The 15601-nt window shown below is 35.4% G+C and overlaps 1 protein-coding gene across 1 annotated transcript; it reads left to right on the top strand.

Moving 5' to 3' along the window:
* Positions 1-1866: 1866 nt before the first annotated feature.
* LOC129353744 (zinc finger protein 420-like) lies at positions 1867-9594 on the top strand. The gene is made up of 2 exons (XM_055023123.1): positions 1867-2126; positions 5759-9594. The coding sequence occupies exon 2, from the start codon at positions 5883-5885 to the stop codon at positions 9054-9056; it is 3174 nt and encodes a 1057-aa protein (XP_054879098.1). The 5' UTR covers positions 1867-2126; positions 5759-5882; the 3' UTR covers positions 9057-9594.
* Positions 9595-15601: the final 6007 nt, after the last annotated feature.

Genomic DNA, 15601 nt, shown 5'->3' on the forward strand with positions numbered 1-15601 from the left:
CAGCTTCTGACTTTGTTTACTTAGCTCCAGGTACCACCCTGTGTTGGTCCCATTGAATACATTTCTTCAAATCAAAAGTTGAATTTTGCACAACTTTTTGTTGCAAAACTTTGACACAGGGTCAGTGTATGTTTTGGTGATTAGACTTTCACATCAAAAACCAGTTGACAAAAGCACAGTATTCTAGATATTTTAAAATACAAATTTTAAATATAGAATACCAGATATTTAAAATTTTAATAGATTTTTTGTGTTTAGAAACAGATTAGTAGAAATTAGTAGAAATTTGTTTTTCTCTTCATATTTAAATTACAAAAACTGAAATAAGATACACTTTTTTTTCCCTGGGCATTAATTCTGGTGTAATAATCTACATCTTAATTAGAATATGCTTCACCCCAATACATCACTGCCTTTAAAAGTCAGGGAGACATTATGAAATCATGTAAAAATACGACTTACTTAAAAGAATAAGACTTTTATGTTTGTTTTGACGTTTTTTGTTGTTTTTTTTTTCTTTTTTTTTTGTTAGGGGAATAACTTACGAAAGGCATTTTGTAACGTATTCCTCTATCATTTTTTACTCAGAAGTTGTACTCTTTTTTACTTACAAGTAAAAAAGAAATGTAAAGAGATATAATATAGTCTGTATTTTCTCTGTCTGTATTTCATAATAGTGTTGATGATTTTACTTTGTTGGAGAAGGAAAAAAGAAAACCTTTCAGATTCATTTTCAGTACAATCGTATTTAGACAATAAGTACTATTGATATGTCCAAATTTATACAGATGCTTCAAAAAACTCAATTAGCAATAATGGGGTGTCATTCATTGTTCCAGAATTCAGTATTAAAAACTGCAAAAGAATTACTGATGGAGTATCAGTTTATACAGGAGAGATGATGGGAATCATTTTAGCTTTAGGATGGATTGAGGAAGTTTGTCCATTAAGAAGCATAGTATGTTCTGATTCCAGTTCATCATTATATTCATTAAAAAATAATCCTGCTCTTAGTAGACCAAATCTTTCATTAGAGATTCAGTTATTAATTTATAGAATTCAGGCAATGGGTTGTGTTTACGTGGATACCGTCACATAATGAGTTGGCAGATAAATATGCAAAACAAGCTACAAAAAATAGCTATCTCGATATTTTAATTCCATACAGTAAAGAAGAAATCAAGTCTATTATTAAACAAAAGGTTCAGGAAAGATGACTGAAGCAGTGGGAAGAAGATATAAGTGTTAAGTGGCTTACAGTATCCAAAGTAAAGTTGGTGTAATGAGAACAGAAAGAAGTAGAAAAGAGGAAACCGTTATATCCAGATTACGTTTGGTCACACAGGGTTAAATAGTACATTACTTAAAATGGGAAAACATCCAACAGGAAATTGTGATTTTTGTCTTCAAGAAGAGACAGTAAAAATGTTTTGTTGTTCTGTTGTAAATACTCTGTTGAGAGAAGGGGATTAAGTATGTCGATATTAAGAAAATTAATTACAGTTAAATATACAAGACATTTTGGACAAAATTTCTACTTCTGAATATTTTTGTTATTTGATAAATTACCTTAAGAAAACGAAATTGATAGAAAGAATATAATTTTTATTTATTTATTGTTATTATTACTATTTGGTTTTTTTTTTTGTTTGTTTGTTTGTTTGTTTGTTTGTTTGTTTGTTTGTTTTTGGGTGTGTGGGGGGGGGGGGTGAATATATGTAGCATCCCGATCCACACTCCATTCCAGTAGATGGCAGTAATGCACATCGATAAGTTGCTTGCCAACCGCCATGTAAAAAAGAAGAACTGTTTGCCGTCCAGTGGCTCCTTGACGCCAGGCGTCACTGTAGGGCGCTAAGAGGAAGCTGTTCTGAGAGCTTGCTTGGTCTCCGGAAACAGTATTGGGAGCGTAACGGGCTTGTTTTTACGTTTGTTTCTAATTCTGCTGCTTTCCAGCTCCGCTTATCGACCTAACACCGCAGTATTTACTGTCGACTGATTAAAATCTGCACCGCAGTTAGAGCAACGAACCTAAACAGCAGCCGCTCGGAGCTGAAGCATGCAAGTGTGTGTGTGGAGATCTGAACACGTCGTGAGTTGTGACACCCTATTACCCCCTCTTTGTGGTGAGTTTTCCTGAGCTCCGTCTCGTCATTGTTTTGTCCTGCTCGTTTTTTTTATTATATATTTGCACCTTTGTTATGTGCTGTTGGTCCTGTAGAAGATAGAAGACAGCTTTTATAAACCTCTGTGGTGTTTATAACCACCCACCCCACACCACAGGAGGTGTGGGGTGGGTGTCCTTGCCTCATTCATTTAACAACTGTTTAAAACATGGAACTGATCCACTCGCAAGAATTGGAGGATATGACTTAAACCTGGAGGAACCATCATTTTGTGCTCCATCTGAATAACGTTTAAACAAATGTGGCTTGTAAAGATGTAAATAGATGAAGTTAGTTTTAAAATGAATTGTTTTGACCTTCGTCAAAACAATACGCAACAACTGTTTATCGCTGATCAATTGTCATAAATCCTAATCGAAGTGAATCTCGTCCTTTTTTTAAAGAAAGAAATGCATTTTGATATGCCCTTGTTTCATCCAACTGTGTCTTAACTTTGGACTTAATAGCAAACTGTCCTTCGTGTTTTAGTTGTATTTCCTTTAGCTGATTCAAACGGCCTCATTATCTCTTCGGCATGTGATGTTTTTTTTTTATTTCAAAAGGGACAATGTACATGACATATGCCACAGTTAAAAGACTAGTTTTCAAGCTACAATTAATATAAATATCACAGTGGAATACAGACAACAAGCTTCTTCCAAAACAGGAGAATAAAGCATTTTTTATCTAAAAGACTATATATCAAGTTACACAATTAAAAAGCCACAAAGCACAAAAGTTCAACAATACCTTTAAACAAATAAATAAAATAAAAATAAGAATAATATGATCGGTGCCTGCACATTTGTTTACACAAGAGCCATTCTTTAGTAGCAAATGATTTTAAAGACTGTTTGGTATTTAATTCCAGTTGTAAAAAGCTCTCACTCAAAATTAGTTCTGAACAAATGTACTTGGTCTAAGAGGTACAAAGTCATTCTTATGGTCCTCACAGACGAGATGTAACAAGCTCTTCAAATGAAGGAGGTGCAAGACCATCCAAATAAAAAAAAGAAAAGACCAAATAGAAATGTGCAAATATGGTCATATTTTCCCAACTCAACAAATGATGTTTTGTCAAAGTATTGCAATGACCTACTGGCTTTTTCATCTAAGATTTTAAATATCTGTTTATAAAGTATCTCAATAGTCTGTAGGGTAAATGGGTTACCCTGCTTCCAACTTGTAGAACAGCGAGTCAAGTGAGGCAAAATCATAGCATTCATGAATATTTTTGTAGCCAAGTTAGTTAAACAGTATTTTGCACATGTACCTAAAATATACTAAATTAAACGTAACTGTTTTTGTTATTGTCTGAGTGTAACCTTTTTAATTATTATGGCTTTTCATCAGTACTCTGCGTTGTGTGAATATGGACCAGGAGACAGGATGATACAAGATGTAGTTTATCTGTATGAAACAGGATATAAAATAATCAGAGACCAGGTTCATCACCGGCAGTACAGCACCTCGCGCCCATCTCTCATGAACTGGCCAACGGCCATATTTTATACATTAACATAAGACAGAATTTCAAGGAAATAAAACAATAAATAAATGAAACAATATGTACCTGTATGAAACAGGATATGAAATAATCAGGGACCAGGTTCATCACCGGCAGTACAGCACCTTACGAGGAATAGTATTTTATGTTAACAGAACAATTTATAGGACCGTTACAATGTTCCCAGTGAACCTACCTCGCGCCCATCTCTCATGAACTGGCAACGAGATATCTGTGTTCACTATATTTAACGTTGCCAATCACCAGGAGGGGGTGCTGTCTCACCCATTACACCTGAACCCAAACTTGGAAGTAATGACAAGTGGAATTCTATAAAATATTAACTATGTAACATGAGCATAAGATTTTAATTTTAAATTAGTATCAAACACAATCCCAAAATATTTAAATTGTTTGGCCAATGTGATCTTCTCTCTCCAAGTCTGGGTCAGGTGTAATTTGTGGTATTTCAGTAAAATACATGCCAACTGTTTTAGAAACATTTAATTGAAGATGGGCATGTTGAAATTAAGTGGATAATTGTACCATTTCATCAGTAAGTCTCCAAGCAATTTGTTTTTATTCTTACTGTGTACAAAGACGACAGCAACATTGGCATACAATTGGATATCTACACTGTCACAAGCTGATGGGAGTTCATTAAAGATTAAGCTGCATAACAGTGGACAAGTATTGACCTATGTGGGTCCCTATTGAGTATGCAGTTCTAAGTATCTAGCTAGTTATTTACTTAAATGTTAAGTCTGTCAGATAAGAACTAATCAATTTAATTGTGGTTGGTGAACAGCTTAATGCAGAAATAAGGACTTTATCATTTACTGTGTCAAATGCTTTTCTTAAATCTAAAAACACAGCCCGAACAATACTACCTTTATCTGAAGATGTAATTTTCTCTATGTAGCTGTTATAAATGTTTGGAATGAAAGCCAAAATACATCATATGTAAGGAAAATGAGCTATTATTAAGATATCCATTTTCCAGCTACTTTTGAAATTGCGGGTAGGACCGATATGGGTCTGTAATTTTGAATATCTGTGGTCTTACCAGATTTAAAGATGAGTGTAATGTCGATTTTCATACAATGGGAAAAGTACCACTCGAAATTCAAGAATTTATCAACTTACAAATAATGGGTACTTATTATTGCTCAGAGCATCTTAGAGGTCATGTCATATACATCTTTAACTGAAGCAAATCTATTATTTTTAGCACTTTAGATTTGTTTTAGGGAAAAATGAGTAGATAATTTTTAATTGGTATAGGATCAAACAGAACAAGAGTGAAACTATAATCAATTAACAAATTAAATGCAGAAAACTGTTCAAAGCCTCTGCCATTTCATCAGGGTCCTATAGCAGTTTTCCTACCATTTTAAGTTTGAGAATTTAAAATGTGTGCCTGTTGGTTTCTTGTGTTGCTCCCACAACATAAGAAACCAAACCAATGCTGATGGGAGTTTAACAATATTAATAAAAAAAAGTTAGCTTTTGCCTTTTGCAGTGCTTTCACTTCTTTGTTTTGTAAAGTAACATACTTTTTTGTCATGAATTAATTTTGAATTCAGGGTCTTTTTAAGGGCTGCATCTATTAATTTCATTAAGATCAAGATACCTGTATTTATCCATAGCACGCTACTTCTGTTTCTATTCCTTAGACACAGGCGTTTTGTTATATATAGGTAGACTTTTTTTTCATGCACATGGTGCTGCCGGTAGAGTAATGTTTAGCACTGTTGCCTTGCAACAAAAAAGGTCCTGGCTTCAAAACGCTCAATGTCTCCTGCTCCATGCATTGGTTCTCTCCCAAACATAGACTTAAGTCGTGCATTAGGCGTATTAGAATTTCAGAATTCACTTTTGTTTGTTAGTGTATGTATATGTGTGTACATTCTTATTTGTTCTTTGTTTCTTTGATGGACTGATGTGGTTTACCATTCCCATTGAGTTTTAGTTTATGTAATTGTGTTGAGCTTTAGCATATTAAAGTTAGTTCTAAATTGAATCTGATCTTTTAAATGTTAGAAAAACACACAGCCTAACTACATCATGTTTGTTTATTTTACAGTTCAGAAGACTGGTCTAAGAACTGTGAAACAGCAGAAATTTGAAGACAGACTAAGGAAGGTGACATCTTCATTCATCAAAGTTTAGATAGGAGCTTCAATCAGCTCCTTCATGCTCAACCCATAATGTGTGACATTACTGCAGAGTTAGCTTTGGCGGATGTGAAGGAAGAAGTTTCTTCAGAGCCATGCCCAGAACCTTTGTTCTTAATCCTGCCCCCACCGCCACCTTTCTCTCTGTCCCCAGGAGAACTCACCATGCCCTGGCCAAAATGGCTTAAAGCTTTTGAACACTACGCTCAAGCATTCAGTGAAAAAGCATTTGGTGAGAAAGATATGGAGGACTCCAGTAAGCTGGTGCTTTTACGAAGTTTCCTGGGCCAAGAAGGACAGAACGTCTATTCAACTCTGATCAGGAATCAGGCTACATATGCGGTTGCTATTTCAGAGCTCACTGCTCATTTTGGCTCAGATTATGCCACTCAGGCACACCGCCTTAAGTTCCACCAAAGGATTCAGATGCCTGGAGAGACTGTAGATGAGTTTATTACAGCCCTAAAAAATCTGCTGAGGCTTTGTCAGTATGGAAGGTGCAAGAACAAACTTCTATTAGATCAGCTGATTGAGAAAACAAACAATTTGCAGCTCAGAGAGAAGCTACTGATGAGGAAAGACCGTCTAACCTTGGCCAAGGCTCTGACTATTGCTAAAGAGGTAGAACCTTCTTCAAGTGGTTCTCAGCAGTTGGATTTTAATGAAGTGAGTGTGGATATTGGAGACGAATTAGAGATTCCTGTTCAAATTAAGCGCAAAAGAGGAAGACCTCGGATTGGGGAAGAAAAGGTTAAATTTAAGGCACCTGTGGCGGAACCTCAACAAAAGCTCAAAAGAGGAAGGCCTCGACTTGGGGAGAAAAAGGTTACATTAAAACTTCTTGTGACTGAGCATCAACAAAAGCGCAAACGAGGAAGACCCCGGCTTGTGGAGAAAAGGGTTACATCAGAACTACTTGTGACTGAAGCCCAAAGAAAATCAGACGAAATCAAAAAGCATAACTCTCACAGCAATGATATGATGTGTTACAGTGATGGTGAAGGTAGATCCCAGGCTTGTGATGAACTAGATAATGCTATCACCTCATCACCTCAGATGATGGAAGATGAAAAAAGCAACCAGTCAAGTTGCTGTGACAATGTTGAAGACAATGATGACAGCAAAGACGAAGACTTCTTCCCTCCTTCAACTAAGGGAAAAGACCTTTGTTGTTCCATCTGCATCAACAAGTATTTCAAAACAGCGGACAAGCTCAACAGACACATGAGGACACACACTGGTGAGAAACCATTCAAATGTCTTCTCTGCAATCTGACATTCAGTCAGTCTTACCACATGACCAGACACATGAGGAACCAGCATGCTGCAGGCCCATATATTTGCCCCTCCTGTGGGATAAGCCTGGAAAGCCTCACAGAGTTATTGAAACACAAGAAGACGCACAAGCCACAAATCCTTTACTGCCCTGACTGTAATGAAATCTTTTTGAACAATGAAGATCTTCGTAATCATGTGAAGTCACACAAGAAAGACCTGTCTTCCCAAACAGAGGGAGAAAGCAGTCAACAACAGCCTCAATGCATTGAAGTGAAAACTGAAGAATTATTTGATGTTTCTGCTGAAGCTTGTGAAGCTACTGAGAGCCATTGCCTTACTAAGGGTGTCAACTCAGAAGCTAACTCTGAAAAAGTTGTACTAAAGAAAACTAGAGACAATTCTTGTCCCATCTGTGTTGGGAGGCGCTTCAAAGGCCCAAACAAACTTGCTAGACACATGAGGACCCACACAAAGGAAAAACCTTTCAGTTGCCCCATCTGCAACAAGACGTTCAGCCAGTCATATCACATGACACGTCATGTGAGAATTCAGCATGGTCTAGGGCAGTACATCTGCCCTCACTGCGGGAAGAGTTTCACCACCTGGCTAGAACTAAAAATACACAAAAGAACTCATGCTCACATTGATCTTTTTTGCCTGGCATGTAATAAGCAGTTCAAAGAGAAGGGTGCACTGGAAAAGCATCTTAAACTACACAAAGCAGTTGAGCCCAGTCCTCGAAGCCTCATCTGTGGTGATTGCGGCAAAGAATTTGGCCGCTCGTATCATTTGAAGAGGCACATCATGTCTCATCGTAAAGCTGCAAAGTCTGACTTTTACACATGCCCTGACTGCAAGCAAATCTTTTACTTCCCTGAAGACCTCAACAAACACCTGGAAGATCATGTGAAGGAAAACAGTGGGACGTGTCCCAAATGCAATGAGAGGTTTGGCAGTGCAGAGGAACTCGAGACTCACATGCAGGTTCATCGGAAGTCTTTTCCTTGTGGTACCTGTGGGAAGAAGTTCAAAGTGGAGTATGCACTGAAGAAACATGAGGAGAGTCACCAGCATGATCAATATTACTGTTCATTGTGCCAGAAACACTTCATGAAGCTGTCTCATTATAAGAGACACGTGCAGGTCCACGACAGACGAGAATCCAGATGTCCACACTGCAATGAAGTCTTTCTAAAGCTTACAGCTTTCAAATATCACCTTCGGACACACACTCTGGAAAGGCCGTACCAGTGCAGTTGCTGCATTGAGACTTTCGAGCAGGAGGAGGAGTTGGAGCAGCACTGCCTCAAACACAGGAAGTTTAAGAAAGAGAGGCCTTATTCATGCACACGCTGTGACCTTGCTTACTCAACTTTGGTGGAATTGACTGAGCACATGATTTCTCATGAGGGAGAGCAGCCACAGACCTGTCCCTTTTGCGGCAAAACCTTCCTGAACAAGAACAAGCTGGAGCGGCACATAAGTATCCATACTGGCGAGAGGCCCCACCTGTGCTCCATCTGCGGCAACGGCTTCCCTTCGGCCGCCAGTCTCAAGCTGCACGTCTTTATTCACACCGGGGAGAAACCCTTCAAGTGTCTGCAGTGCAGCAAGAGCTTCAGCTCCTCCAGTGGGTTGCGTCTCCACAGCAGGCAGCACATGGATGAGCGGCCCAGCTATGAGTGTCCGGAGTGTGGCAGGACGTACGGCCGCCTGACAGAGCTGAAGATGCACCAGCGCTACCACACCGGGGATAAACCGTACGCATGCACCTGCTGTTGCAAACGTTTTATTAGCAAAGACAAGCTGAACGTTCACATGAGAACGCACACAGGAGAGAGACCCTTTTCCTGCCCTCACTGTGGGCAAACCTTTACACAAACTGGGGACAGAAACAGACACATCAGTAAATATCACACTATGATCTAATCAGTCTACAAGATGTTTCCTGTGAAAATTACATTAGAAGTTTTGCATGCTTGTAGGTATACTTTTAGGACTGTTGTTGGATTCACTGTCATATTATTTGAGACTGTGCAAGAATCCAAATTCTATTGGAAGCATGTCTTCAATAAACGTAGTATATGTCCACAGGCAATCCTAAACACAGGAACTGACGGATGTAGAGCTTGATAATTGAAAGGTGTTCTGCTTTTCTGAATCAAGAAACTAGTCACTGACTAAGTAGTTCATCTCAACTTATTTTAAAAATCTTTTGTAATGAAACGGTTTTTCAATAAATTTTTAAAAAAACAATTAAGATACAAAAATCCTAACATAACTGTTGGTAAATATTAAAATATGGTTAATGATCTCTTGTGCTAATTAAAGCCCAAGGACAAATTGTTCAGTACATGATTTCAAACCTATTGTAATTGAGGTTTATAGGTAAATTAGATTCCATAGATGTAATGAGAAAATGTCTTATTTCAGGCATTAGAATCTTTATACTTAACTTAGACTTGGAAAACATGAATTTTTTATATATATATATATATATATATATATATTATATATATATATATATATATATATATATATATGGATCATCTATATATATATATATATATATATATATATATATATATATATATATATATATATATACAAAAGTTATTTGTTTAATGTGCAGATGTCATCAAGTGACTAATAAAACACTACAGTGAACAATCTGGAAGAAATTGGGCAGACGATAAAATGGAGAAAAATTGCATTTATTTTTCTCATTGTTGATTGTGTTTCTCTCCAGCATTTTCTGTTAATTTTGCTTCCTTTAACATTTTAAATTTGCTTGTGGGGTTGCTATTTCAGCAGGTATTTTATTTTTAAGATGTCATAAAAATAAAACTTATTTCACTCAACATCCTGTGTTGAGGTCTTCTTTTGTAAAAGGTAAGTCCTTTTGACTGAATGATACTGATCATCTTTTATTATTTTTTGAACTATCACTACTTGAGTGAAATTTGTGGAGGCTCTGAGTAATGAAAAACAGGTTTTAACCAAAATCAACCGTACACAGACATACAATTTATTATAGAAATCTTTTTTGTACACCATGTTTTGTGCCATTTATCCGGTGTTTCTTGAACATAAAACTATCTAAGACGAAAAAAGCTTTCTCTCAGTGAAATAAGTCAAAAATGCACCACTGTGTAATTATCTGCAAATTCATGAAAATTCAGCTTTATAATCTTTGAAACAGCTTAGAAGTACTGAGAAGCAGTATATTTTAGTGTTTTGAACAATTCCAGTGTTGATCTCAACGAAAGAAGTCAAAAATAAGACTAAGACAAAAAAAGCTTTCTATCAGTGAAAAAAGTCAAAAATGCACCACTGTGTAATTTTCTGCTAATTCATGAAAGTTCAGCTTCATAATCTTTGAAACAGCTTAGAAGTACTGAGAAGCAGTCAATTTTAGTGTTTTGAACAATTCCAGTGTTGATCTCAGTGAAAGAAGTCAAAAAATAAGACTAAGACGAAAAAAGCTTTCTCTCAGTGAAATAAGTCAAAAATGCACCACTGTGTAATATTCTGCAAATTCATGAAAGTTCAGCTTTATAATCTTTGAAACAGCATAGAAGTACTGAGAAGCAGTATATTTTAGTGTTTTGAACAATTCAGTGTTGATCTCAGTGAAAGAAGTCAAAAATAAGACTAAGACGAAAAAAGCTTTCTCTCAGTGAAATAAGTCAAAAATGCACCACTGTGTAATTTTCTGCAAATTCATGAAAGTTTAGCTTCATAATCTTTGAAACAGCTTAGAAGTACTGAGAAGCAGTATATTTTAGTGTTTTGAACAATTCAGTGTTGATCTCTGTGAAAGATTCAAAAATAAGACTAAGATGAAAAAAGCTTTCTCTCAGTGAAATAAGTCCAAAAATGCACCACTGTGTAATTCTGCAAATTCATGAAAGTTCAGCTTCATAATCTTTGAAACAGCTTAGAAGTACTGAGAAGCAGTAAATTTTAGTGTTTTGAACAATTCCAGTGTTGATCTCAGTGAAAGAAGTCAAAAATAAGACTAAGACGAAAAAAGCTTTCTCTCAGTGAAATAAGTCAAAAAATGCACCACTGTGTAATTTTCTGCAAATTCATGAAAGTTCAGCTTCATAATCTTTGAAACAGCTTAGAAGTACTGAGAAGCAGTATATTTTAGTGTTTTGAACAATTCCAGTGTTGATCTCAGTGAAAGAAGTCAAAAATAAGACTAAGACGAACAAAGCTTTCTCTCAGTGAAATAAGTCAAAAAAGCACCACTGTGTAATTTTCTGCAAATTCATGAAAGTTCAGCTTCATAATCTTTGAAACAGCTTAGAAGTACTGAGAAGCAGTATATTTTAGTGTTTTGAACAATTCCAGTGTTGATCTCAGTGAAAGAAGTGAAAAATAAGACTAAGACGAAAAAAGCTTTCTCTCAGTGAAATAAGTCAAAAATGCACCACTGTGTAATTTTCTGCAAATTCATGAAAGTTCAGCTTCATAATCTTTGAAACAGCTTAGAAGTACTGAGAAGCAGTATATTTTAGTGTTTTGAACAATTCCAGTGTTGATCTCAGTGAAAGAAGTGAAAAATAAGACTAAGACGAAAAAAGCTTCTCTCAGTGAAATAAGTCAAAATGCACCACTGTGTAATTTTCTGCAATTCATGAAAGTTCAGCTTCATAATCTTTGAAACAGCTTAGAAGTACTGAGAAGCAGTATATTTTAGTGTTTTGAACAATTCCAGTGTTGATCTCAGTGAAAGAAGTCAAAAATAAGACTAAGACGAAAAAAAGCTTTCTCTCAGTGAAATAAGTCAAAAATGCACCACTGTGTAATTTTCTGCAAATTCATGAAAGTTCAGCTTCATAATCTTTGAAAAGCTAGAAGTACTGAGAAGCAGTATATTTTAGTGTTTTGAACAATTCCAGTGTTGATCTCAGTGAAAGAAGTGAAAAATAAGACTAAGACGAAAAAAGCTTTCTCTCAGTGAAATAAGTCAAAATGCACCACTGTGTAATTTTCTGCAATTCATGAAAGTTCAGCTTCATAATCTTTGAAACAGCTTAGAAACTGAGAAGCAGTATATTTTAGTGTTTTGAACAATTCCAGTGTTGATCTCAGTGAAAGAAGTCAAAAATAAGACTAAGACGAAAAAAGCTTTCTCTCAGTGAAATAAGTCAAAAATGCACCACTGTGTAATTTTCTGCAAATTCATGAAAGTTCAGCTTCATAATCTTTGAAACAGCTTAGAAGTACTGAGAAGCAGTATATTTTAGTGTTTTTGAACAATTCCAGTGTTGATCTTAGTGAAAGAAGTCAAAAATAAGACTAAGACGAAAAAAGCTTTCTCTCAGTGAAATAAGTCAAAATGCACCACTGTGTAATTTTCTGCAAATTCATGAAAGTTCAGCTTCATAATCTTTGAAACAGCTTAGAAGTACTGAGAAGCAGTATATTTTAGTGTTTTGAACAATTCCAGTGTTGATCTCAGTGAAAGAAGTCAAAAATAAGACTAAGACGAAAAAAGCTTTCTCTCAGTGAAATAAGTCAAAAATGCACACTGTGTAATTTTCTGCAAATTCATGAAAGTTCAGCTTTCATAATCTTTGAAACAGCTTAGAAGTACTGAGAAGCAGTATATTTTAGTGTTTTGAACAATTCCAGTGTTGATCTCAGTGAAAGAAGTCAAAAATAAGACTAAGACGAAAAAAGCTTTCTCTCAGCGAAATAAGTCAAAAATGCACCACTGTGTAATTTTCTGCAAATTCATGAAAGTTCAGCTTCATAATCTTTGAAACAGCTAGAAGTACTGAGAAGCAGTATATTTTAGTGTTTTGAACAATTCCAGTGTTGATCTCAGTGAAAGAAGTCAAAAATAAGACTAAGACGAAAAAAGCTTTCTCTCAGTGAAATAAGTCAAAAATGCCCACTGTGTAATTTTCTGCAAATTCATGAAAGTTCAGCTTCATAATCTTTGAAACAGCTTAGAAGTACTGAGAAGCAGTATATTTTAGTGTTTTGAACAATTCCAGTGTTGATCTCAGTGAAAGAAGTGAAAAATAAAGACTAAGACGAAAAAACTTTCTCTCAGTGAAATAAGTCAAAAATGCACCACTGTGTAATTTTCTGCAAATTCATGAAAGTTCAGCTTCATAATCTTTGAAACAGCTTAGAAGTACTGAGAAGCAGTATATTTTAGTGTTTTGAACAATTCCAGGTTGATCTCAGTGAAAGAAGTGAAAAAATAAGACTAAGACGAAAAAAGCTTTCTCTCAGTGAAATAAGTCAAAAATGCACCACTGTGTAATTTTCTGCAAATTCATGAAAGTTCAGCTTCATAATCTTTGAACAGCTTAGAAGTACTGAGAAGCAGTATATTTTAGTGTTTTGAACAATTCCAGTGTTTGATCTCAGTGAAAGAAGTCAAAAAATAAGACTAAGACGAAAAAAGCTTCTCTCAGTGAAATAAGTCAAAAATGCACCACTGTGTAATTTTCTGCAAATTCATGAAAGTTCAGCTTCATAATCTTTGAAACAGCTTAGAAGTACTGAGAAGCAGTATATTTTAGTGTTTTGAACAATTCCAGTGTTGATCTCGTGAAAGAAGTGAAAAATAAGACTAAGACGAAAAAAAGCTTTCTCTCAGTGAAATAAGTCAAAATGCACCACTGTGTAATTTTCTGCAAATTCATGAAAGTTCAGCTTCATAATCTTTTGAAACAGCTTAGAAGTACTGAGAAGCAGTATATTTAGTGTTTTGAACAATTCCAGTGTTGATTCAGTGAAAGAAGTGAAAAATAAGACTAAGACGAAAAAGCTTTCTCTCAGTGAAAATAAGTCAAAAATGCACCACTGTGTAATTTTCTGCAAATTCATGAAAGTTCAGCTTCATAATCTTTGAAACAGCTTAGAAGTACTGAGAAGCAGTATATTTTAGTGTTTTGAACAATTCCAGTGTTGATCTCAGTGAAAGAAGTGAAAAATAAGACTAAGACGAAAAAAGCTTTCTCTCAGTGAAATAAGTCAAAAATGCACCACTGTGTAATTTTTTGCAAATTCATGAAAGTTCAGCTTCATAATCTTTGAAACAGCTTAGAAGTACAGAGAAGCAGTATATTTTAGTGTTTTTGAACAATTCCAGTGTTGATCTCAGTGAAAGAAGTCAAAAAATAAGACTAAGACGAAAAAAGCTTTCTCTCAGTGAAATAAGTCAAAAATGCACCACTGTGTAATTTTCTGCAAATTCAAGAAAGTTCAGCTTCATATCTTTGAAACAGCTTAGAAGTACTGAGAAGCAGCATATTTTAGTGTTTTGAACAATTCAGTGTTGATCTCAGTGAAAGAAGTCAAAAAATAAGACTAAGACGAAAAAAGCTTCTCTCAGTGAAATAAGTCCAAAATGCACCACTGTGTAATTTCTGCAAATTCATGAAAGTTCAGCTTCATAATCTTTGAAACAGCTTAGAAGTACTGAGAAGCAGTATATTTTAGTGTTTTGAACAATTCCAGTGTTGATCTCAGTGAAAGAAGTCAAAAATAAGACTAAGACGAAAAAGCTTTTCTCAGTGAAATAAGTCAAAAATGCACCACTGTGTAATTTCTGCAAATTCATGAAAGTTCAGCTTCATAATCTTTGAAACAGCTTAGAAGTACTGAGAAGCAGTAATTTTTAGTGTTTTGAACAATTCCAGTGTTGATCTCAGTGAAAGAAGTCAAAATAAGACTAAGACGAAAAAAGCTTCTCTCAGTGAAATAAGTCAAAAATGCACCACTGTGTAATTTTCTGCAAATTCATGAAAGTTCAGCTTCATAATCTTTGAAACAGCTTAGAAGTACTGAGAAGCAGTATATTTTAGTGTTTTGAACAATTCCAGTGTTGATCTCAGTGAAAGAAGTCAAAAATAAGACTAAGACGAAAAAAGCTTTCTCTCAGTGAAATAAGTCCAAAAGCACCACTGTGTAATTTTCTGCAAATTCATGAAAGTTCAGCTTCATAATCTTTGAAACAGCTTAGAAGTACTGAGAAGCAGTATATTTTAGTGTTTTGAACAATTCCAGTGTTGATCTCAGTGAAAGAAGTCAAAAATAAGACTAAGATGAAAAAAGCTTTCTCTCAGTGAAATAAGTCAAAAATGCACCACTGTGTAATTTCTGCAAATTCATGAAAGTTCAGCTTCATAATCTTTGAAACAGCTTAGAAGTACTGAGAAGCAGTAAATTTTAGTGTTTTTGAACAATTCCAGTGTTGATCTCAGTGAAAGAAGTCAAAAAATAAGACTAAGACGAAAAAGCTTTTCTCTCAGTGAAATAAGTCAAAAATGCACCACTGTGTAATTTTCTGCAAATTCATGAAAGTTCAGCTTCATAATCTTTGAAACAGCTTAGAAGTACTGAGAAGCAGTATATTTTAGTGTTTTTTGAACAATTCCAGTGTTGATCTCAGTGAAAGAAGTCAAAAATAAGACTAAGACGAACAAAGCTTTCTCTCAGTG

This window comes from Poeciliopsis prolifica, unplaced genomic scaffold, assembly GCF_027474105.1.
Source record: "Poeciliopsis prolifica strain line A6 unplaced genomic scaffold, Auburn_PproV2 SCAFFOLD095, whole genome shotgun sequence".
Classification (NCBI taxonomy): domain Eukaryota; kingdom Metazoa; phylum Chordata; class Actinopteri; order Cyprinodontiformes; family Poeciliidae; genus Poeciliopsis; species Poeciliopsis prolifica.

Bases quoted from the DNA above. Each gene is read 5' to 3' on its own strand.
- LOC129353744 (XM_055023123.1), top strand. From the start codon at position 5,883: ATGTGTGACATTACTGCAGAGTTAGCTTTGGCGGATGTGAAGGAAGAA.